The 24,790-nt window shown below is 46.8% G+C and overlaps 1 protein-coding gene across 3 annotated transcripts in view; it reads left to right on the top strand.

Moving 5' to 3' along the window:
* The window catches only part of LRBA (LPS responsive beige-like anchor protein), a 3,444,508-nt gene that overhangs the window by 1,164,400 nt on the left and 2,255,318 nt on the right, over positions 1–24,790 (top strand). For all 3 annotated transcript variants that reach the window (XM_069631262.1, XM_069631261.1, XM_069631263.1), the window contains exons 26-28: positions 4,800–4,980; positions 5,721–5,833; positions 6,286–6,393. In XM_069631262.1, the coding sequence (XP_069487363.1) occupies positions 4,800–4,980; positions 5,721–5,833; positions 6,286–6,393 (402 nt within the window). The remainder of the gene's footprint in view (positions 1–4,799; positions 4,981–5,720; positions 5,834–6,285; positions 6,394–24,790) is intronic.

Here is a 24,790-nt window from a genome sequence, read left to right as displayed (position 1 = left end):
AACAATAACAATAATATTGCTCCAATCACCTATTAGCACATAACCTTCTACATTTTTTTTTCTTTTTTGTCAGTTATATGTGATCACGAGAACTTCTTTTGTAAAAATCTAACAAAGATTATATACAAATAAAAAAAAAATATATATACCACTGAGGTGTATGGACATCCTCAAAGAGGCACGTAAACCAAACACCAGACACTATTATTTCGACAAGTGGAGGAGATTTGTAATTTGGTACCAGTCTAAACAAATAAACCCCATAAAATGTACTCATCCCACATTCTTATCTCTATATTATCCACTTGTTACACTCAGGGTTAGTATTGAACTCTATAAAGGTCCACCTGGCGGCTTTATCAGCTTGCACCACCTCTCAGAGTAAAGTATTGTGGTGGAAAGTTCCAATCATTAAGGCGTTCATGGAGGGAGTAAAGAGACTCCACCCTCCGATTTCAATCCCACTGCCAGGCGGACCCCCATTTGAACCTATGTATAAATCAAGTCTTAAACACTTGAGATACAAGACTGCCTTCTTAGTGGCTATTACTTCCATAAGAAGAGTTGGTGAACTGCAAGCTTTGTCAGTGCTGGACCCATTCTTTGTCATCCACAAGGACAAATTGGTTTTACGTACACATCCTAGGTTTTCACCTAAATTAATTTCCAAATTTCACGTGAACCAATCCATTGAGCTACCGGCTTTTTTCCAGAATCCAACAAGCTCAGCTGAGAAAAAACTCCATACACTAGATATAAGGAGGGCGGACCTTTACTATGTAGACAAAGCAAAAACGCTTAAAAAAACAGACCACCTGTTTGTCTCCGTAGCACCAGGCAAAGAAGGAGACTGCATTTCCAAAAATGCCATCTCCAGGTGGGTAGTCAGATGCATACAGCTCTGTTACTCATTATCAAGCAAAAATCTGCCTTTCACACCAAGATCTCACTCCACAAGGGGTACTGGAGCTTCTTTGATTTTTATCGCAAATGTTCCCCTAGACACCATTTGCAAAGCAGCTACATGGAGCTCAGTACATACTTTCACACAGCACTACTGCATTGACACTCATTCCAAAGCAGATAAACCAGTGGGACAAGTGGTTCTAAAACATCTATTTGCCAATGGACCTTCTGACAACCCACCACCGTCTCCTAACACTGCTTGCTAATCTATGCATTGCATGTGATCTAAGCAGATTCCACAAGTCTCAGAAGGGTTACATTACTCACCATAATAGTATTCCTCATACTTGGATCTGCTTAGATTCACATGTGCCCACCCTTCCTCTCCTTGGAGAGAAGGTGCATGGATGTTTATAGGAGCTTACCTGATACATATCTGCTTTGATACACCTGTACTCACACTAGACTTCATGCTACCTCATGTCAGAAACAAAACAATCTGATTGACCTCGATGCGTGAAGGACCATGGGTACTGTGGACGTCGTACTAGGGATCGTATTATTTGCACGCCCGGTCGACGTCCCTTTACGAGTTTCGAAAACAACTACTATAATACTCTGCAGCTTCCACTAGATGTCGGCCTATGCATAGCATGTGAATCTAAGCAGATACAAGCATTAGAAATACGATTACAGTGTGTAATGTATTCCATATATATATAATCACCCTCTATTACTAACTTCTCTTTCCTCATTTGGGTTTTCAGGGTCTGTTCTTTCGTGGTTTAGGTCATACCTGTCCCAAAGGACATTCTCAGTCTCTTGAGCAGGCTCATCGTCTGACGTACTCCCACTTGTTCAGAGTGTCTCGGTTCTTGGTTCTTTTCTCTCTTTATCTCTCTCCTTTGGCTATTATCTTATCCTTTGGTATAGCTCACCATGTCCATGCAGATGATACTTCACTTTTTCTGTCTTTCTCATCCTTTCATATCCTTCACTTCTGAAGTCCATAACAAACTTTTGTCATGCCTATTAGCCATGAACTCCTGGATGTCAGAACATTTTCTTGTACTAAATGCTGCTACAACTGTGGTACTTTTCTTTACAGCAAACACAATCCCATCTTCCCATCCTCTTTTTATTTAGTTTCCTCCTTCTCAGCTTCCTATCTCTCCCATGGCTCACAACCTGGTACTTTATCTAGACGCTGATCTATCTTTTAAAGGGATAAAAAGATGGGCAAAACATTATATATACTCTGCCGAGTGCCCGCGAAGTATTCCTAATTGCCTGGACTTGCCTACACGAAAAGGCGCAGCAATTATAAATACAACATTCTTGTATTTATGATGGCTGTGGTTAGAAAACCACAGAAATCGTAAATAAAACATTGTATTTATGATTGTGGTGGCTTCAGCTTTGAGTCTCCTGGGCTCCTCCGGGCCGGGGGAGCCCGGGAGACTCAAAGCTGATGCCACTGCAGTCATGAATACAACGCGGTTGTATTTATAATTGCTGTGGTTTTCTTTCTAAGTTTCCCAGGCTCCCCCAAGCTGGAGGAGTCCGGGAAACTTAAAAAGAAAACCACAGCATTTATAAATACAACCAGGTTGTATTTATAAATGCCGGTACTTTTGCTTTGAGTCTGCCAGGCTCCCCCGGCGCGGGGGAGACTGAAAGCAAAAGCTGCTGCAGTCATGAATACAACACAGTTGTATTTATAAGTGCCGTGGTTTACTTTTTAAGGAGCCCGGGAAATTAAAAAGAAAACCACAGCATTTATAAATACAAAAAAGTTGTATTTATAAATGCTGTGGTTTCAAAAGAAAAAGAAAATAATAAGCACTTACCAGCAGCAGCCTTCCTGCCTGCACTCTCCAGCACTAATGAAGCAAAAGCCGCTGTAATAAAAGCTACCAGCAGGTGGCTTTTGCTTCATTAGTGCCACAAGGGCAGAGATTAACTCAAGCACAGCAGACTCATCCATTTCACAAAATGGATGCCTCCTAGTGCTTGACATTTTTGCGTTTGAGCGTCATTTGCTCAAAACGTTACATAGGAACGTTGTTTACAAATATTTTTTTTATATTTTCTTTTTATTATGGGCCATCTTTTTAGCCAATAACATTTTAGAGTGAACTATCCCTTTAAGTATCACATTTCTCTATCATCGCATGCCTGACGTTTTCACCTATGTAAAATTCATAATGCTCGTCATTTCTTGATTTTTGATGCCACTAAACTTCTGATTTCCACACTAATTTTCTTGTGACTCTTCTAATGTTCTGCCTCCCTTTTTGGCCTTCCTCTCACTCGTCTTGCCACTTGAATTGTGTTTTTAATGCCTCTGTTCGTTTTCTTTGTCTTGCCCCCTTTCACTCTATTGCCCCGTCTCTTCTTACTCTTGATTGGCTCCCATTTCACTTCCGACTCAAATTTGGCTTGCTCTGTCATCTTTAAATCACTTTGTGGTCTTGCAGCTATCTATCTTTACTCACTAATTGTGTTCTATACTCCATCCCGTTCTCTCCTCTCTTGTTCTCAATTTCTCCTTGCTCTCTATCGTCATCCTTGTGCTCAGTCACATTTTTTTGTTTTCTTTGCTGGCTCCCTTGCATTGGAATGCCCTCCCACTTTCTCTTTGCTTCATTTCCTCATACTCTCGGTTTCGTGTATCACTGAAGTCCTACCTTCTCCATTCTGATTGACAAGGCTGACTGTCAAATGTTACTTACATTTCCCACTTTTATTGTACTGCTTTTATGATCTTATGTACAGCTCTTTGGTTTAAGGCGCTATACAAATCCCAAATAAAATACAGATATATAAAAGTCAAACATTGTCTGTTTGTGGCTTGGCGAAGGGTAGGCGTTTGGGAGGTGAATGGACCTGCGTAATGGCACAAGGCTTTGCGTTAACAAATTTCTACTTGAAACAACAGTGTTGACCAGGAAGGGAAAAGTAGATGTATTCATCCCCCACATTCCACCCATTCCGACAGACAATGCCGTTCAGTTTCAAGCACCTGCAGTTCCCAGTCAAGCTAGCATTCGGAATCGCGATCAAAAAGGCACAGGGACAGTCCAAGTGCACTGGTATTAACTTGGAATCTCCATGTTTCCCCCACGGGCAGTTATGTTGCATGTTCTATAGTGGGTTCCCCGAATAAGTTGTATATCTTTGCTCCAACTGGAATATTGTTTATAAACAAGCCTTACAATGAACATGTACTTTTGTAATATTAAACTTTGGGTCCGTAATTGTTGGCACCGTCGGCAGCATGTCGAGTATCATGCCGCTCAGGAATCTCCATGTGCTTTCACGTACAATTATAAGTTTCAGAATTCGCTTTTAAGAGGAACAAAACATTGTGTTTTGTAGTATTTATAAGGAAACATTTTCAAAATCTGAAAACATGTATTGACTATCTTTTTTACATTTTTTATAGCGCCTTTCCGAAAAGAGTAAAGTTAGCTTAAGTTATTTCTAACGCATAGCACCTATGAGAAGATGAAATCCCGGGCCAAGCCGGGTATATAAGATAATATGTAACTAATCTCATAAGTCTCGGCCTACTCATCCACAATTGAATAGTGGTTTAGGTTTTGCGACTGAAGAAATTGTTAAACTGAGATGCAGCATTGCAGACATGTCTACAATTTTAATGCGTAATTTAAAATATTTTGAGTTCAGTCACAAATTTTAATAAAATTCATCTCTGTGAGTATAACAGGCAAGGTGCATGTATTGAAGAAGGTTAGACACATAGCTGCAGTTTATATTAAAAATATACTTTTTTGCAAAGTTAGGTTTTTGCCATTTGTCATATCATTTGTGAAAACTATGAGAGCTGGATTCGATATTACACAGCACTTTCTATTTCTTCTTTGCAGCATGAACTGGAGAACATTGAGCCAACTCAAGGCCTGTCTATTGAAGCTTCTATATCCTTCCTACAGAGGCTAATCAGCCTCGTCGATGTACTAATATTTGCAAGCTCGCTTGGCTTCACTGAAATTGAAGCTGAAAAGAACATGTCATCTGGTGGCATTCTGCGACAATGTCTCAGATTAGGTAAGAAAACAGCTGCCATATTGAAGGGTCTACAAATGGTGGCGTTGCATACATTTTTCATTTGATCATTTTAGATTGCAAAGGCGTTGCAAGCAAGTCAATGCTAAAAAGGCAGTGCTTCATGCATAGATGTACATACCGGCTACAATATGATTTGAAATAGTTTCTGGATCTATTTCTACAAGCAGCTGACATTGCTCCTATGCTTCTGCGTTATCTCGATTCCATCTGTACTTTTGTTTTCTCGACCACTCGGCGAGTGCTAGATTGCTGCTGCAAACGTTTTTATTGCAATGTTCAGATGTATTGAGCTGATTTATTCTCTTGCATAAAAAATAAAGAAGCTTACACACACTGTACTAAATATAGATGAGGGAAAGAGCATGGAGCACTACAATAGGTATGAGAGTAATGGCAGATCTCCTATTGATTGATGGCAAAGCTGGTGATGAGAAAGTATTTTTTAGAGGAGCTGTCCAGCTTCCATTTGGTTCCTAGGTCATGTGTTATAATTTTCATTTCAGTGTACATTTATGTTCTTCATTTTAAGCTATTCCAAGGTAACACCAATATAATTTCTGAAGACACTGCACCATAAGTGTATTGTCTGGGGAAACTGTTATATTTAGTGGGATTCATTTACAAGATGCCTTTAAAGTTGTACACCTTATGGGCCTGTTCCGATTTAGAACCAGCTGATCACAATCTGTGTTTTCCCTATTGCTTTCCTTTTCTCATAGTTTGTGCAGTTGCAGTAAGGAATTGTTTGGAGTGCCAGCAGCATGCGCAAATGAAATCTGGTGGAGAAAATGCAAAGGGTTCAAAAGGACTGCAAACCAAGTCTACGGTGAAGGCAAGAGTATAATATAATTTACTTTAACACCAAAGGATTTGTCCTGCAATTTACGAATGCTGCAACTCCTTGCTTAGATGTCATAAGTCTTCAGATGCTCTTTATTTGAAGAAAAATTAAACGTGTAAAAACACCCACTGTCGAATTCTTGAAGCAACGATTCATTGCTGAAAATATGTACAAATATAGCTGCTTGTATCAAATTACATATTTTGCAAACTTAATTAAACCTTTTTAATTCATGGTTCTTTTATCTGTTTTCCATTCCTTAAAGTCTTACTGTGGCTCTCTGTAGTTCAATGTGCTCTATATCTGTGCCTTTGGATTTTGTATATTGAGTTTCACTGTGTTGAAGTAATATTAATTGTGCCAGCCAGTCCGTACCAGGCCTTCATTCTTTACAGTTTTTTAAATGTTTTTACCTTCATACATATTTGCTTCTTTCAATTTAGAGTCCAGTTGACATTGTGACAGGTGGTATGTCTCCAGTCCGCGATCTTGACAGACTTCTTCAAGATATGGATATTAACCGTCTACGGGCTGTAGTTTTCCGAGATATAGTGAGTTCATAAAAGCCTTTTGGTTTCTTTTTTGAAGATTGTGAATGGACATGATTTGTGGTTTCTTTTTCATTTTGAGTGAGGTTGTGTACTTTTCAGTATATGGCTAAGTAGCGTGTAAATGTAGCAAGGATTTAGTGTTATGATGTTTATAATATTAGATACTCATATTTTTATGAAGCACTAAGGTGGCACTAGTGACAACTTCAGAGCTCTTTTGGTACTAAAAACAAAGACAGTTAAGGAGTGCATGGCAACTGAAATTACATATGCTTAAAGAAAGGAATATTAGGGCTGATAGTGTGACCAAGATCCTCCTGCGAAAGTTCTTTAACGTCCTGTGAGTAGTAGAGACTACTTTACACGTCTCTTGGTATTGCCAGAAGTCATGGACCTTAATGAAATGTCAAATGTTAAAACCCATCCATGCATACAATACAATAGATTAATTTCCCATAATTATGAAGTTGTCACATGACAAACCCCATGCCTGTCGCATCACTCTGCCCTACCCTTTGTGTCTTATAACTGCATTTCACCTTAGAATGATGGTGCAGGTAGAAACCGTTGAAATGCAGATTCAGAATGTGAAGTGCCCACTTTTGTTCTACAGTGATTCCAAGTTAAAGGGAAGGATAATGTTACTGTGTTTAATATCTTGGTTGGCATCTCAGAAGCAAACAATTATTAGTAGTTTGCATTTTTAGATGTTTCAGGGGAGGAAGTGCAGAGATCGACACATCTGCAATCTCGCATAGTGCCGTCTTGTTTCTGCCCTGGTTCTAGATTCAGGTGTGAACAAAGTTTTGAAAATATCCCTTTTTTTAAGGTGTCTGAAATGTCTACTTTTTGCAGTTGTGTGGGAGTTACTGCTAAAAAGCATAAATATTTGCTCTGTTCATGGTGTTTGCATGTCACAAATGGCAGACGACACCCTGTTCCTTCACTGAGCTCCTGCTCAGCTGAACAGCTCTCCTTGTCAATTGCCCCAATAAATGACTGTTGTCTTCTCAGGGTCGCCAAAGCTGCACAGCCTACTCCCCTGGCTTTGGTGGCAGCCGGCCAGAGATTGCTGCTGCATCAGAGTCCTGAATGGTGGTCCTAAGATTGCAGAGCTCCTTTAACAGTGTAGGGGGGGGAAAGAACTTGCATCTGTAGGAAATTATGCGCACCTACTGGTTCTCTAATGGATATGCTCCGTTACATCCTGGCAACCTGTGACAAAATACACCAAGACAAGTAAAGGATAGTATGGACCTATTTGTTCAGTCGAAAGAAGTAAAAACTCCTTAAACGAGGTAGACGAGGACCATACATTTGTGAACTCATGGAGGCAGGTCTAGATTGACCATGCAAAGATGACGAACAAAGATGATTTGAAACAGGTTCCTCGGGAATCTACAAAACCCGATTCTGTAGAAAATGTTATTGTTCAGTGCAGAGGTTTTCAAAGGTCTTGGTAGCAAAGTGTGAGTTGGATAACGTCAATATACAGCCCTGGAAATGACCCTTACTGATGACAACTTATAATTTAAGGCCTTAAAAACAAATTGTGTTTCTACTCGCCAAAGGCAAAAAAAGTTAAAAATGGCACATTATGGCGGAATCTGGTGCTACAATACATGAAGTAAGGGAGAGCAGATTGATGTGTACGCTATAAATTAACCTCCTAAGAGCCATACAGCCAAAAGAAGCAGTTACTTTTTTTAATTGACAGTGCAGGTCCTACAAATGAGTACATTTAGAGGGTCCGAGATGCATTGCTCAGGCTCTACTCATAAAATATAAAAGAAATTGTTCTCAATGTGGACTTGGCGCTTCTGGTTTTCCTGGAAGGCAGAGTCCCACTATTTAAAGATCTATTCCTGCAAAGACCCCAAAAATAGAGAGCTCATCATTGACAAACAGAGCAAGGACTATACCAGATACAGGTTGACTTTCCCAATGGCCCCTCATTTCAGCTGAACGGAAATTCAAGACATAGTTCTACTGGAGAACAAAGCTACAGTTGCATGGGATTACTGCTGATACAGCAGTAAAAGGAAGGTGAACCCCCAACTACTACATTCCATCAGAAAGAAAATGTGGGTTCCAAATGCTCCAGCAAACCCGAAGACCGATCACAAGGACAGCAACAAAGAAAGTCCAAAAGTTGTAACCATGATTGACGACATATCCTGCTTTTCATACTGTTTCTGCTGTAAGATGTTATAGAAGCCAGTGAATGCGTTCTTCTTTTAAAAAACGTACGAGTTTAGGGGAGGAGACTTTCACTGGTGAGTAGATCAGTCTTTCGAAGTTTCCATGGTTACTCCTGCGTCCTGTCCCCTTTCCTCCAACAAATGGGTTGTTCCATGGGATGGAGGATGGAATCAGAGACTGATGCAGGGAAACTCCTGCATGCTCTCAAACAGATCAGACCACATGAGTAGCATCTCATCTGCCAAGAGAAACAGTTTGTGGTTTCCTATAGGAACACCCTTAACCTTTGCTCCTCCCATTATCATTGCCAATAGCTAAAGAGCATTGTCAACAAGAATATTTTAAAGTGTTTCGTGCCTTTGGCCAAAGGAATCTGCTGTGACAACACTTAATTTCTGCTACCCCTCGTAGTTGCCCCCTCGTAGAATGTTTGCACGTTTGTACAGAACCTTTCACCTAGGACTTTCAAAGACTGCAAACAAGTTGTCCAACTTGACATGGTCAAAAGCTTTTTCATCCTCGCGACTCACCACTTGGTTATGCTCCAGCTTCCCCCTAATGGGATGCATAATGTCTAGGATGTGCCTAGTGTTGGCAGTACCATTTCTTTGCCTGATGAAGTCCACTTGGTTTAGGTGTAGCACCTTGATAGGTTTCGCATCTAAGTTGACTATGAAGCACAGTAGTTTGGATCTCCTCCATCTTCGAATGAAAGAACTTTCAATGGATTGCCCTTCTCCCTCAGATTCCTCATCTGATAGATATTCCCTCGAGCTTTGCTGCTTCTGAAAATGTTCAACAGGGGGCGTAGTGGACCTGGACCCAGCCGTCGACCATCGATCCTTCTTGCTCGTGTCTGGCCGTTGGCTCCTGACGTGGCGTCAGGCGTCGTATAAATACCACATCACTACACCCCAACCCCAGTTCCTTTTTTCTGCGCGCTAACGGGGAACACAGACTCTTCGACTCACTCAACATTTTCGTCTGAAAAATAGAAAATCAAATCCTCGGAACGAGATGTTGGTCGCTCGGGTATCGGGTTTTATACAGAGTCCGATTGTAGCACCTAGATGTCCATCACTGACCCACACGAGTTGTGTCTCTGGTGCCTCGTCACCGGATTGACGGTTCTCAGTTGTGCGCCAGAATGCAACCCAAATCCCTACATGATCGAGCTGAGAAACTCGTTCTGGGTCGACTACCTCAAAATCACCAGCGCAGTCGACGGTTTGGTCTTCGGAGGCCAAAACGGAGGGGCGCAAAAACCCTGAGAAAGAACATAGGCGGAAGAAGAAGCGGTCCCTCTCAAGGTGCCACTATTCCTCATTTCGAAAGAAGAGGCGCCATGGCGACTGTCGGGACTCTGAGTCGTCGACGGATAAAGGTAAGCCGTCAGCTGGACCTACCACCAGCCATGAGTGGTAGGATTTCAAATCCTCAATGCTTGAAATGTTTAAAAAGCATGCTGCAGGCGGCGCGGCTAACTACCCCTCTGCCCCCACCGCAGCAGGCTTCGGAGCCAAGAACTATGCTCGGTATACCCGACCCCTCGAGTGCCCCGGTACCGACAATGTCGGCGCAATTAATATTTTGACATTAAAAGAGATCCATTGGAGGCTGGACCCACTCCGCGCCCGGTCGACACCGACCATATCGGCGCCGAGACACAAACCCTCGACGGTTGTCGAAAAAACATTCACCCCACAACCCCGGGCCAAATTCTTCAATAGTATGGTAGGTATCGTCGGTAATGATGCTTGATGACCAGGGAGATGTCGACTCTACTTACTTGGGTTCAAGAGGGGTCGATTATTTTGATGACCAGAATCAGCTTTTACAGCTGGCTCAAGGCCTTCAGGACGCCAGTGGTCTGGACACCTCCCCAGACCTCGAATTTCAGCAATCCCAGCCCTATCTTCATAATACTTCTAAATTCAGGGCTTTAGTAGAAAGGGTTATTGACACCCTGGGATTTCATTCCTGTGTGGCGCCTGTACAGGGTTATGACCTTACTGACATTTTAGATGAAGGTCTCACCACAGAACGTAATATGCCCTTAAATCCGGCTATTGCTGATCCTTTAAACGTTCTGTTCACAAAATCCTTGTTCCATTCCTCCCGTCGGCTCCACCATTTCTGGGAAATATCTGCCGGCTAGAGGAGACCCTTCATACCTCTCCTCTCACCCTTCCCTGGAGGGGCTTGTTATGAAGGCGGCTACTGTCTCTTCTAGACCTGCATCTTCTACGTCCACTCTACCTCCCGGCAGAGAAGCAAAAAAAGTAGACGCCCTAGCAAAGAAATCATTCACTTCAGGTAGCATGGCCCTAAAATCTACGAATGTGGCAAGCAGTTTTGCCAAGTACTCCTTCGGTCTATGGACAGCAGTTGAAAATGCTGCTCAGTATGTCCCAGAAGGAGAAATGCGCAAGGGCTTCCTACAACTGGTAGAGGATGGGAAAGTGGTGGCCAGACATTCTCTGCGAACTGGCCTGGACATCGCAGACTGTGTGGGTGTCGTGATCACTGATTGCTCCCACCTCACTCTGAGGACCAGTAGGGCAAGGGCAAAGGACACTGGGCCGCCTTATGGCACGCCTGGCACTCATCGGGCCATCCGATTGGTAAGTAGAATGTTTGCCACTCCTCATTGCATGCAGCCGCCTCCTCAATCAGCAGAAATCCGAGCTCCGGCGCTCCTCCCGATTGGTCGGCACAGCAGCTCTTCCTCTGGTCCGGCCCTGCAGCTTCCACCCGATCAGCCGGTTCCGCAGCTCTCTCCCTGGTCCGGCTCGGCACCTGCAAGAAAAAGACAATAAAAAAGGCCATTACAGCATGCGCACATGAAGCTCAACTGCTGAAAGCACTGGGCAGCACGTGCATATGATAAGCAGAAAGGACATAGTTATAAGAACTTGCAAACACAAAATTATGGACATTTAAAGGAACTCGGAGCATCTGGAAAACAACAAACATAAAGACACATAAGGACAACCTTTCTCAATAAGCTACTGCAGGCCTGGACTTCTGCAGTGAGTCAACTGCAACAGAGAATAGAAAAGCACCCTGCACAGACAGCAGGAAGGAGAACCTCTTATCCAAATTCAACAGGTGAGCAGTCCCCTTTGGGAAAAGGGAGTCAAGAGGGAAGGGGGTCCACACAGGTCACATACACCCCTAACACAAATGTTATTATTTTGGAAGGTACCAGACCACATCGCACTCCAGCACACAGTGAGGGGGGTATCCCAGCCTAGCAAGACCACGGGAGACACCAGAGGGTCCCAACGTTCCTGCAAGTTACAAGGTAAACGTTACAGTGGGATGATCTATGGCATCATGTTGATGCTATATTTGTCTTTGTGCTTCTTTTTCTGGGCCAGCTCCTGCCTCCCTCTCCCATTGGTTGCCTTGGCCCCCTTTAGCCAATGGCAGCAACCGGGAGGCGGGAGCCGGCCACACTACCTAAGGCCCACAACAAAGGCCCTGTCTACCGCGGTACGCCGGATCGCCGGCCCCTCCGTGCGTGAGTGTCTGTGTGCCCCCCCCTGCCCCCCGTGAGTATCTGTGTGCCCCCCTGCCCCCTGTGAGTATCTGTGTGCCCCCCTGCCCCCTGTGAGTATCTGTGTGCCCCCCCTGCCCCCTGTGAGTATCTGTGCCCCCCCGCCCCCGTGAGTATCTGTGTGCCCCCCTGCCCTCCGTGAGTATCTGCCCCCTGCCCCCCGTGAGTATCTGTGTGCCCCCCTGCCCCCTGTGAGTATGTGTGCCCCCCTGCCCCCCGTGAGTATGTGTGCCCCCCTGCCCCCCGTGAGTAACTATGTGCCCCTCCTGCCCCCCGTGAGTATCTGTGCCCCCCTGCCCCCAGTGAGTATCTGTGTGCCCCCCGCCCCCCATGAGTATCAGTGTGCCCCCCTCCTGCCCCCCGTGAGTATCTGTGTGCCCCCTCCTGCCCCCGTGAGTATTTGTGTCCCCCCCGCGACTCTGTGTGCCCCCCTGCCCCCGTGACTATCTGTTTGCCACCTGCCCCCCGTGAGTATCTATGTGCCCCCCCTGTTAGTATCTGTGCGTGCCCCCTGCCCCCGTGAGTATCTGTGCCCCCCTGCCCCCCGTGAGTATCTGTGTGCCCCCCTGCCCCCCGTGAGTATCTGTGTGCCCTTCTGCCCCCCGTGAGTGTCTGTTTGCCCCCCCTGAGATTCTGTTTGTCCCCCCGTGAGTATCTGTGTGCCCTCACCCTGCTTGCCCCCTCCTCTTGCTCTGCGCTCCACCCCCCCTCATTTCCATCCTCTTCAACTTCCCTCCTACTCCCCCCTCCTTTTCTCCCCCCTCTTAGACTTCCGCCTCCTAGCACTTACTCCTATCATCTGTTCCGTGACTCTTGATAGCAGCTGGTCTGTCCCCCCTCCTTTTTGTTCTCCCCCTCCCCCCCTCCCCTACTTTTCAATTTGTCACTGACTTTTTGATCAGTAGCGTGTCTTGTTCTCCTTCCCCCCTCCGTCCACTTGCCCCCCCTCCCACCCCGCCTCTTGTTACCACCTGCACTGCGTAAATTGTCGTCAGACTTAGTAATGTTACTGCTTGCTCTGTTTTCCTTCCTTTCCATCACCTCTTGCCTTACTTGTTCTATGCACTTGCTCTATCAGAAATGTCGACAGGCCTATTATGATAGTTATTTTCACATTCTGTATTGTTTCAGGGACTTTTGCTGAAGGTAACTGTATTTTTCCTATGTCCCCTCCCTCCTTGAAGCGCTTTGAAACACATTGTGTATAGGCGCTATATAAATAAACTATCATATCATATCAGCCATAACACTAAGAGGACCGGTATATTTAAAAACCTCTGGTTTTTCGCCTAATGTTCAAGTGAAGCTTCTGGATATACCTTTCGAGGGCAATCTTTTATTCAGCCAGAAAGCTGATGATTCCTTAAAAACATTTAAGGAATCCAAAATCGCTGCAAAGTCCTTAAGCCTAGCTGTGCAGCCGGCCAAACCTGCATTTAGCTTCTCTCTAGGGCAAGAGGCTACAGGAGATATGCTCCGGAAGGGGCAGAGGGGCGTCTAGAGGTCAACAGGCAGCGTCAGCGGCAGGGGTGACCCAGTCTCCAAAGCCGCTTTGATTTTCCCCTCTCACAGCGCACCAATTGGAGTACGGTTGACTGAACATCTGCTCCAGTGGCAGGGAATTACTTCAGATTCCTGAGGCTCTTCAGCTCATTCAGTAGAGTTATTGTCTGCCATTTGTAAGAAAACCACCGGACAGACCGCCCCCATCCCCAATCCAACCCAGGAAAGGAGTTCCAGGAAGAACTAAGAGCCATGTTGAAGGGTGCCGTTGAAGAGGTGGGGGGGTAGGGTGGGTGACGTCTCCCCAGTGTATTCTGGATACACAGTTGGCCAGAAAGGATTGAAACCATTCGGTGGCTCCACTGGAGCAATTCCCTCTTGTTTCGAGGGTGTGTAGAAGGCATTGGTGGTCAAGCAGATGGGAGACGGCCGAGCTCCAGAAGGATCAGCAAGCCTTATTTGCCCTCCTCTATGATCCCCAGCATATGGGTTTGCAGGTCTAATAAGGTAGTTTCTGTGCTGTGCGCCGGCTTGAAACTTGATAGACCTCCATGCAAGATATTATTGGTCTTTACGTGTTTGTAGCTGTGATGTTACAACTTTGGCTAGGATCTTCGGCCTGAGGTTTGCAGGATATCTAGAGTCATGGCCTGGTTTTTTCGTTGGGGGCGTAATAGTAACCGTTTTGATTGAGGTTGGAATACACTTGCCTCGAAAGGAGGAATTGACAATCCGTGTTAAGTGAGGAGCGAAGATGGGGGGGTAAGGTGTTTTCTACACAGGAGGTGGGTTTCATGCTTGAGATTAACTTTTGAATTTCTGGTACCTTGATGGAATTCAGAACAAATTTGGGTGAACTTGTAAAGTCCCTTGGAGCCGTCCCAGTGTTGCTAGGGATCTTTTGGGTGGTTTGGGTGGTTAGATAGAACTAGGTCCCTTGCTCTAGTAATCTTTGCTTTGAAAGCCTCTTGGGCCATCTAACTGGCATCCACTGAAGGGGTAAGAACTGTAGCAGTAGAATCAGGGTTTTCTATTAATTTAAAGATTTGGAAGACTTTGCCAGCTTTTTTTGGGGCCTCTTCAATTTGAGCATTGAAAAAGTTCTTCTCAGTTTCAACTATCTTGTCTTTGTAGGTGGTGTCCATGGCTTTCCATGCTCCCTTGTTTTCCTTGGATGGAGCTTTCAGCCGTTTAGCCTCAAGTGATAGTTTGGTTTTCTTCAGGGTGGACAGCCCTGGAGTAAACCAATCCTGATGTCTTGTGTTAGGCCTGACAAATCATGGTCGAAGAAGAGCGATGTGATCGATCATGTGTTTTGTATAGATTTAGTGTAGTTTTCTACTAGGATGTCTACGTGGTCATTATCTGAAGAGATCAACATGATGACGTTTCAGTATAACTCAATATCGTATAACTCGATATCGGAGACGGATATCTTTTTGAAATTCTGACTCATAGCCCTCTAACAGGAATTGGGGGGAGGGGGTTCAGAATTGGTCTTAGTCAGTGGAGAATTCAATTAAGTAATGGTCAGACCAAATACAAGGGATTGTCTGGATGGTTAGATTTTTCGCAGTCACCCAATCCAATTGGTTATCGTTAGTTGGTTCATTATTCATGATTTGATATTCAATGTTTGAGAGAGATTCCTCCAGATCAATGTCATATTTGTCTGAAGGATTACTCCGCCAGAGATTGAGATTGCCTAGGAATAGTGTAGAGGTGTTAGGACCACAAAATATACTCAGTAATTCAGTGATTTCCTTGTTGAAATCCGGCATGGTGTGAGGAGGCCGGTATATCAAAATAAAATTGACACAAGAACGCATAGAAGGTGTTGTTTTGAGATGGATTATTTCACAGCCTGAGCAGTTGCACAAAGAGGGGCACAGCTTAAGATTGGTCTTGGCAACAATTGCCACCCCTCCCAGTCTGTGTTTACTAAAGAGGGAGTAGCCTTTGGGAGTGGCCATACTGAACATGAGGCCACAAGCTTCAGTGCCCATATCTCTGTGATGCACATCATATCCATGTAATTTTCTATAACAAGGTCATGTATGTTTTGTGCATGGTTATTTAAACACCTCTTGTTTAGTAGGGCCATCTTAAGGATTTTGTTGGGGGGTCACCAGCATGGGGAGTGCTTTATTGGGGAGACGTGGGTTGTGGGGTCCCTCAGTCTCTGGGAGCACTGTGTCCATTTCCTGCTGATGGTCTTCAGGTTGGTACTGGTTCATTGACTTGGAGGTGGGGGTGTAACTTTCTTTGAAGCTGTGTTTACCATGGTACCCAGGGGGGGTTACGTGGTACTTGGTAGGGGGTAATGGCGGGCAAGGTGGATCTGATATCCGTGGTATCTCTGGAGGTATTTCCCAGGTTTCCAATTTTTGCAAAACAGATTTATTTAGGAGTGCAAGTCTCTTATGTTTTTGTGGGGTAAGGAAGAGGTCCAAAGAAAGGGCGGTCTATGGGAGGGTCTTATACCATACAAGAGTTTCCCCTATACAGAAATAATGTAAGCAGTAACTTACTTAGATTTGATAGCAGTCTGAGAACAGTCTTGCTGGTGGGGGCAGCAGGTTGGCGAAGACCTGCTGGTCTCTGAAGCGCCGGGGCTGAAGCACTTGACATTTCAATAAGTAAAGTTCAGGGCTTCTGGGAAGTGAAGTTTTCCAAGATGTAAAAGGACTACCAAAAAGTTCAAGAAAACAATTTTACCTAAAGTGAGACTGCTTTATCTCTCTGCCGGACTCAAATGCGCAATAATGTAAGACACAACTTGCAATCCTACATGGATAGCAATCTGCACAACATTGCTAGTTACTAAATATTACTTTTACAGGTAGCCTGTGGACTATGGGTATATCGGTGCAACAGGACTTTCTGGCCGTGTCGACCCAAAAAAAAAATACAATCCCTGAAAGATGTGGATTGGCTTAACAGTTCTTATATGGGGCCGGCGATCTACAAGATCTTTGTACATGTGCAGATTGAGAAGATTTGAGGCGTGGTGTAGGGAACGCGAGATTGACCCAATCTCTTGCCTCACCACTACAGTGATGGAGTTCCTTCTTTCACTGGCCTCAGCAGGCCTTCAGGTCTCCACAGTCAAGGGATATTTGGCAGCCTTGTCTGTGTTTAAAATACCCCCGGATCAAGGCACATTTTTTACGATCCGGTAATGGCACAATTCCAGAAAGGCTTTGTAAGTAAGTTTCCACAAACTCCCTTTTTTGTTCCGGATTGGTAACTTAATCTGGTTCTGACATTTTTGATGGCGGCTCCCTTTGAGGCTATGCACGCTTGTCCCTTACGGCTTCTCTTTGAAAACGGCCTTCTTGGTGGCCAATACATCCTCTAGGCGGGTGAGTGAACTGCAGGCCTTATGCTGTAAGCCACCCTTCCTGTGTTTTTTCCGGAAGAAAGTTTCACTCGGGACAAGGCCTGGCTTCGACCCATGAGAGTGGTATGTCTCGGCACTCAACCCATGTTCTGACGGGACTGGGCGCACTTGATCCCTATTGCCCCCATGCACTTCCTGCTCTGTTCACCTACCTGATCTTAATGTACCATGCCTATTAAGATCATAATAATTTAGCATGTATGTCTTGTCTTCCTCTCCCATGCATGCATGCGATTTGAAACACTTGTGTATAAGCACATAATAATCAATCAATCCTACCCAAGGCTGTCTCAGAATTTCACCTGTCACAAACCATCGACCTTCCGGTCTTCTACTATCCTCTGTATCCTTCCAAGCAGGAGGAATTGCAACATCACCTAGACCCAAAGAGGGCGTTGAGTTATTATGTTGCAAGAACAGCTGATTTCAGGAGAGCTGACCAGCTCTTTGTGGCCTTTTCCTTAGCCCGTAAGGGCCTGGCCATAACCAGCAGACCTTATCCCGATGGACAGTTTCTGCTTAGATGAATACCAGTTTGCTGGAAGGAATTACCTGCAGGCATTAGGGTCCATTCGACAAGGAGTCCCAGCATCAACAGCATTGCAGAGGGTAGTACCTGTCCGGGAGATTTGTCGCGCTGCGACATGGTCATCCCTTCATACCTTTGCTAGACACTATAGCCTGGATGTGGCTCATAAAGCTGATGCGCGTTTGGCTGGGCAGTGCTGCAAAATGTCTTGGTATAACTTTCTGCCCGTATCCTTCATTTACTGCTTTTAGAGTCTATTAGATAAGGAATCTGCGGGAGAAAGGCAATCCATTGAAGGAGAAATTACTTACTGTAATGTTTTTTTTATGGATTCTTCCGCAGATTCCTCCTCATCTCCCCTCCCATCGATCCTCGCTCAGAAAGTCAGTGGTTGGGGTGCATCCTCTTTCACGATCACTTGGTGATGGTCCTCTGTGTTCGTTTTCTGTCTTCTTGCCACAGATTTTTAGAAGAAGAAAAAAAAATGATTTTTCGAACATTTCTTTTATTGTTTGTTCAATTGTTCCTCCTTTGGAGGTCTATAATTACTTTCTTTTTTAAGGGCTCATTAGCCTGTTTGTTCTTGTTTTTCCCTATGCAGCATGTGGTGTTTGGGGGTGGGGGGGACTGAGGTTGGGGCATAGTGACGTGGTATTTATATGACGTCTGACGTCGCATCCGGAGCTGACGACCAGACGCTGAGCAAGACGGGTCGATTTTCGACAGCCGGGTCGAGGTCCACTACACGCCCCTTGTCGAAAATGTTCTGATGCAGCAAAGCTGGAGGGAATATCTATCATATGAGGAATCTGCAGGAGAAGAATCCATAGAAAGAACAATACGGTAAGTCATTTCTCCTTCAAAGGGATTGGTTCCTCATTCCACATCTGACAAGTAATCACCACAGCTGTGCTGCATCGGAAAATATTCTGCGTCGATGTCGATATGCTGTCCTCGAGGGCCTCCGTCGAGCCGACGTCACCGGATGTTATAAGTAGGACGCACGACACCCGTAGCCTCAGTTCTGTTTTTTCCACGAACATGTTCGCTTCGGAGATCTCGGTGCGCCTCGGTTCTTTTGTTCCATCGGTTCTTCAAACTTGTTTGTATTGTGAAGATATCATGTCTTAGTCTTCTTCTACCCCGCGGTCGGGATTCAAGAAGTGTCGGGCCTGCGGTTCCAAGATGTCTCTTACGGACCCGCACAACGCTTGCCTCTGGTGCCTTGGTGAGGACCACACCACGGATGACTGTGACGATTGCCAGGCATTAACATCGAAGGCCTTGCGGGAGCGGAAGAAGAAGCTTTCTGTCGGTAGGGTTTCCAAGCCCCGAAAGTCGAAATCCGCTGGGCTTTCGACCGACAATTCGAGAGGCGACTCTCCGCGTCGTCGGCGTAAGTCCAGGGGGTCTCTGTCCCGGAGTGGTTCCCGCCATTCCTCTGCCTCTTCGAGGCACTCGTGGAAGTGCTGTCACCGGTCGCCTTCCCCGTCCTCGTCTGAGGACTCCGCCCGTTGGCAGATTGCTTTTCCCAACAATCACTCTTCTCCTGAGAATGGGATGCTTTTCGTACGGAGATGATGGCGTTTTCCAATCGCAGGGCTCCGTTCCGTCCGCGCCTTCGAGAGAAGCCAGCAAGGAATGCGCTCGGGCCACCGTTCGCACGCCTTCGGGCTCTGGCAGTCAGCGCGATCACCGGGAACCTTCGAGGTCCAGGTCGGACAAGGTGGATCGCTCTAGCCATGGCCGCTCCAGGTCCCAGTCCTCAACGCCCTCGAGACTGGTAGAACCTGTGAGGTCTTCTAAGAAGACGTCGCAATCGGCACCATGCCCGTCGAGGGACTCTCGAGGCTCCGTCTCCGAGGAATTCGTCGGCGCTGAGGCCGTTGAAGGACACACTCGGGGCACCGCCCTCGAGGCCTGTGTCGCCGCCATCGGCGCCAGGCTTGACGTTGACGCTGATTCCATCGATGCCTTTTGAGGAGGCTTTATTGGAGGTACCCCGGAGACCGGTGGAACCCCCCAGGAAGGCCCTGGCCAAGTCGAAAAATGTGTTTGTGCCTTTTTCTGTGCCCCCATTCCAGCCTCTGGATTATATTTCTGAGGTGGATGAAGGGTCTTATGAAGGTTTGGTTCCTGATGAGGTCCCCGACGAACTCTTGTCTGGTCATAGCCAGTTCGAAGATGTGCGTCAGACTTTGCACAACACCAGTGGTCTTGATACCTCCCCGGAGGTCGAGCTTGGCAGGCCTGAGCCTAGTATGCATGGTGAATCTTCATACAGGCGCCTCATGTCGAGGGTGACGGAATACTTGGGGTGGTCTGCGCCACCAGTGGATTTTCTGCAGGATGACCTGACAGATATCCTTGACCAAGGTCCATCCACTGACCCGGTGTTGCCATTCCATATGGCTTTACAGAGAAGGGTGGCGGCCGCTTGGACTGCTCTGGAGAGTCTCCCGGCAGTGAGCAAGTCGTTGCCCAAAAAATACCGTCCAGCCAGTAGCGACCCCTGCTACTTGACTACGCACCCCACTCCAGAGAGTTTGGTAGTGCAGGCGGCTATGGCCCCAGTGTTAGGGAGAATTCTCTGTTTAGGCTGAATTTCCTAACCTAGTGAGTCCCCCAGCAGCTTTGTTGGATTTCTGGAGTTTGTTTTTTTTCTCCTGCCAAGAGTGAGTCTCTTTTCCACACACTCTTGGACATGATTTGATGGGTTCCTTTGACTGTTAATGTGTTTTATGGGCTATGGGGTCTTTTACTCCATAGGGTCTCATGTGTTTTTACTATGTGTGTTACACAGCACCCTCAGTGCAGTGACACAGGGGTGTCAGTGACACCCCACCATAGACTCCATACCCTGGGACTGACTACTGTCTCCCAGGACATGTAAAGTCACCATTGGCTTTACTAGTGCCAAATTATGAACAGAAACCAGTACAAACCATCATATTGTGTACGTACTGGTCGGGGCAATTCGATTCCCCAAGGGTCTGTTAGTCGATTTTCCCATTGTTCGAGGCTACCAACTTTAATTATTTAATTCTCATAGCCTCGAACATACCGCCGGTTTATTTATTTAATATTAATTCGCCGGTTGGTATTTTTTTGCCAGAACTCGATTCTAAAATGGCGTTTGTGTTCTCTTCTGTGACTCCAACCCAAGTCGAGCCCTTTGTTCCACTTTTTGGCGGGCTCCTCCACAGAAGCCCCCAAAAGTGGTGCCACTCTGTCTGGGTACCACAGGGGGTGCTGGAGGGGGTTTAGGCACCCTGGACTGAGTTACCCTGGTAACTCAAGTTGCACTCTTGTGTGATACGCCAAAGTGGTGAGCCGACCGGCTCACCACTTAGCATGTTTGATTGACAGCTAGGCTGAGTGAATGGGGGTGTGCTGCATAAAAGCAGGGCTTTTGGGACTGGAACTTTAGAAGTCACCACAGGACCTGAAAATCCAACGAGGGAGAAGCTGAGCCGACCTGCTACGACGACACCACCGGTGCAGCCCTGCGGAATCGACTCACCACTTCCCGACGACGGAGAAGATCTCCCGGCTGGAGAGTCTTCTTCTCCTGACTGGTGGGCACAACCAGTTTACCTTCTTTTCCTCGCATCCCAGGACGTCTTGTAGTCGAATTGCCCGTGCCAAGCACCCCGGCAACCGGATAGCCACTTACCACTGGACCGCAAATAAAAGGACAGCTCCTTTTAACTAAGAACTCCGCGGCTGGTTTCTTCCCTGGCAATGCAATGGACTCCTGTCTTCCTCCCCGACGAGATCCTCTCTTCTCCCGGACGAAGCACCGACTTGCATTCGCTGCCAGGGACAACTGCCCCCGCTGGAGTATTCTCACCACTTTAAGGTACCGTGTCGGCCAGGCCTCCCTTTCTAAAGATTGCTACAAGGTAATAATAATCCCTTCTGGACTGGGCTGGCCGCCTTGAACATCTAACTGGTCCCTTTCTTTTGGTCCAACTCTTTCTGAACTGATTGCAAGACTTTTGGGCACTTTGAACCTTGTGACCTTGGACACATTTCGACCGGAGCCTCTTAAAGTGGGTTCAGCCTTGTTAACTTTGACTTTACGGTTTTAACCTGCCTTCTTCTCCTACTGTGTTCTTCCGAAAGTGTTGGGATCTGTTTCTATCTTTGCTCTGCCTTTCTCTCCCTTTTAACCCGATTGATTAGAGTGCCATCTTTGTTAAGCGCTCACCGCTGTCTGAAAATAAGTGTTGCTTTACTTAAGACTTGTCTAACTAATCGTTGAAGGGAGTGTATATCTTTTAGTGACCGTGTTTTTGAACTGCTTGATATTAGTGCTAGTGTGTTTTATTAGATGTAGTTTTAAATAAATAATTATATCTCTTTTACACCAAGCTCTGGTCAGTGTTTGCTTGTTCTGCTGTGTTCTTTTGACCTATTGTGAATACTCTGTATACTGCCGAACTCTTCTTGAGGGAAGTCTGACTGCTCAGCCACAGCTACCAAGTGAATCTGTGTGGTACAGACTGCTACCAAGTGGGTTTACTGCCAAACACCTGTAGTCTTAAATCTTTTGCAGTGGTCCCAGAGGGAACTGCACAGGTTTCTGCCTAACACCCAGCAAAGCAGGCGTTGTACCCTACCATCCCTCCTGATAGGGACGACAAACGTTTTGATGGCTGGGCGAAGAAAGTGTTTTCTTCAAGGGGTCTGGCTTTACAGGCAGCCAACTCTGTGAGTGCCTTAGCACGTTTCACTCACACTCTGTGGAATTGTGCGTCGTTGGCGGATGAACATATTCCGAAGGGGAGGAATGGGATGGTTTTCTTGCCCTCGTTCAGGATGGCAAGGATGCCATGTGTGAATCCGTTCAGTCGAGTCTGGACATGGCAGACTGCGTCAGCCGGTCCATGGCAGTGAGCACCATGATGCGCAGGTTTCCGTGGTTGCGGAAGTCGGGGTTTGCTCCCGACGTACAAGCCCGGCTTCTCAACATGCCCTTTGATGGTGTACATCTTTTTGGCAGCAAGGCAGACGAGAGCCTTGAGAGGTTGCAGACCTCAAAGGTGCAGCGAAGTCGTTGAGCGCTGCAGTCCGCCAACCTCCGCCTTTTCGTCCTAGGGGACAGCAATGGAGGGGAGGTTCCTTTCGATACTACTCATCTTTTGGTAGATCGAGGGGTGCAGCCAGTCAAAGGGGCCAACGTAGGAGTACCAGAGGTAGAAAACAAGGTATTCAAGGTGCCAAAGCCGCTCGGGCAGTTGCCTCTTTGCCGTCAGGCACTGCCGCAGCCACTTCAGCTCAGTCATGAGGCCATATCCCATGGTTCGCCGTTTGGGGGAAGGTTGGCGCAGCATCTTGTAGAATGGCGTGACATTACTTCAGATGTGTGGGTTCTGGAGATCATAGCCCACGGCTACTGTCTTCCTTTCCGGCAGAGGCCTCACGACAATCCTCCAGGGAATCTCTCTTTGAAGTGTCCGGATCCGCTCCTTGCGCATTGAATCAAATCCCTGCTGGAGAAAGGCGCCATAGAACTGGTGCCTGCAGCGGAGAGGAACAAGGATGGTATTCCCCATATTTTTTTATCCCGAAAAGACAGGGGATTGAGACCCATCATGGACTTGCGTGGTTTGAACAAGCTCCTCAGGAAGGACAAGTTCAAGATGCTTACTCTCTCTCAAGTCCTCCAGGCCCTTCAACTTGAGGACTGGGGGGGTGTCTCTCGACCTCAAGGACGCTTACTTTCATGTGCCGATTCATCCCAAGCACAAGAAGTACCTCAGGTTCGCGGTTGGCGCCTCACACTTTCAGTTTCGGGTCCTGCAGTTCGGATTGACATCCGCCCCGAGGGTCTTCACAAAGCTCATGGTGGTGGTGGCAGCGTATCTCAGGAAAGGGGGGATTCAAGTCTACCCCTACCTGGACGATTGGTTGATCAGGGCGCACTCTCCTGAGCAAGTCCTGGATCATCCGTCAGTCACCTGCCACTCCCTTCACAGGCTGGGCTTCTCCCTCAACTTAAAGAAGTCCCACTTGACACCTAGCCAGCAGCTCCAGTACATCGGAGCAGTGCTTGACACATCCTTGGGGCTGTGTTATCCTCCCCAGGTGAGGGTTCATCAAATTCTGCAGATGGTGAACAAGTTTCAACATGCCCAGAGTCTCCCGGCGTTGGAGTTCTTGAGGTTGCTCGACCTCATGGCATCCTGCATTCTCCTGGTGCCAGAGGCCAGGCTGCGGATGAGATCTCTGCAGTGGGCTCTCAAGATGCAGTGGTCACAGTCCTCCGGCAGGATGTCGGATCCCGTTCAGGTGCTGCCCTCGGTCGCCCAGGATCTTCTGTGGTGGGCCGTCGAAGGCAATCTGATGAAGTGCGCTCCATTTTGGCTACCCTGGCTAGAGGTGACGAGGCAAGACTGTCCTGATTCTGACGGACAATACAGTGGCCATGCACAACCTCAAACAAAAGGGGGGGGGGCAGGGTCTCTCCCTCTGTGCATAGAGGCGATGCAGCTCTGGTTCTGGGCCATCCAGCAGTTCATATGGCCGGAGACAAACGCAGTGGGGGGACGCTCTGAGCAGGCAGAGCACGGTCTCTCACGAGTGGGAGCTGGCTCAGGAGATTCTCCTGGAGATCTTCACCCTTTGGGGGACCCTTTCTAGTAGATCACATCGCCACCAGTGTCAACCGGAAGTGCGAACGATTCTGCTCGTGAGAATTTCCTCCAAGAGGAGCCTTAGGGGACGCGTTCGTAGTGGAGTGGTCCTTCCCACTGCTGTACGCGTTTCCTCCAGTCCCCGTCATTCCGCAAGTGCTGCAGAGGTTACGGAGGTTCAGTTCCCGAATGATCCTCATTGCTCTGGCAGGGGCCAGGAGAACGTGGTACCCGGACCTTCTCGTCCATCTGCCCTCCACGCCGTCTTTCCTACCAAGACGATCTGCTCTCATGGGAGAAGGGTCTGGTTCTCTATCCAGATGTCAAGTCCCTCAACCTTCATGCTTGGCTTCTGAAAGGTTGAGGTATAAGGATTGGGAACTCCCTGAAGTCGTGATGGAGGTGTTGCTTTCGGCCAGAAGGCCTGCAACGAAGTCCCTGTACCGTTGCCGTTGGAGGAAGTTCTGCGACTGGTGCAGGGTTAAGAATGCGGATCCTTTTTCATGTGCCTTTCCTGTGGTTCTGTCTTTTTTTGCTTTCGTTAGCCCACAAGGGCC

This window comes from Ambystoma mexicanum, chromosome 6q (genome assembly GCF_040938575.1).
Source record: "Ambystoma mexicanum isolate Mex_15411 chromosome 6q, UKY_AmexF1_1, whole genome shotgun sequence".
In the NCBI taxonomy this organism is placed as follows: Eukaryota; Metazoa; Chordata; class Amphibia; order Caudata; family Ambystomatidae; genus Ambystoma; species Ambystoma mexicanum.
The sequence above is the reverse complement of the archived record's forward strand: the minus strand, read 5'-3'. Positions and strand labels throughout refer to the sequence as shown.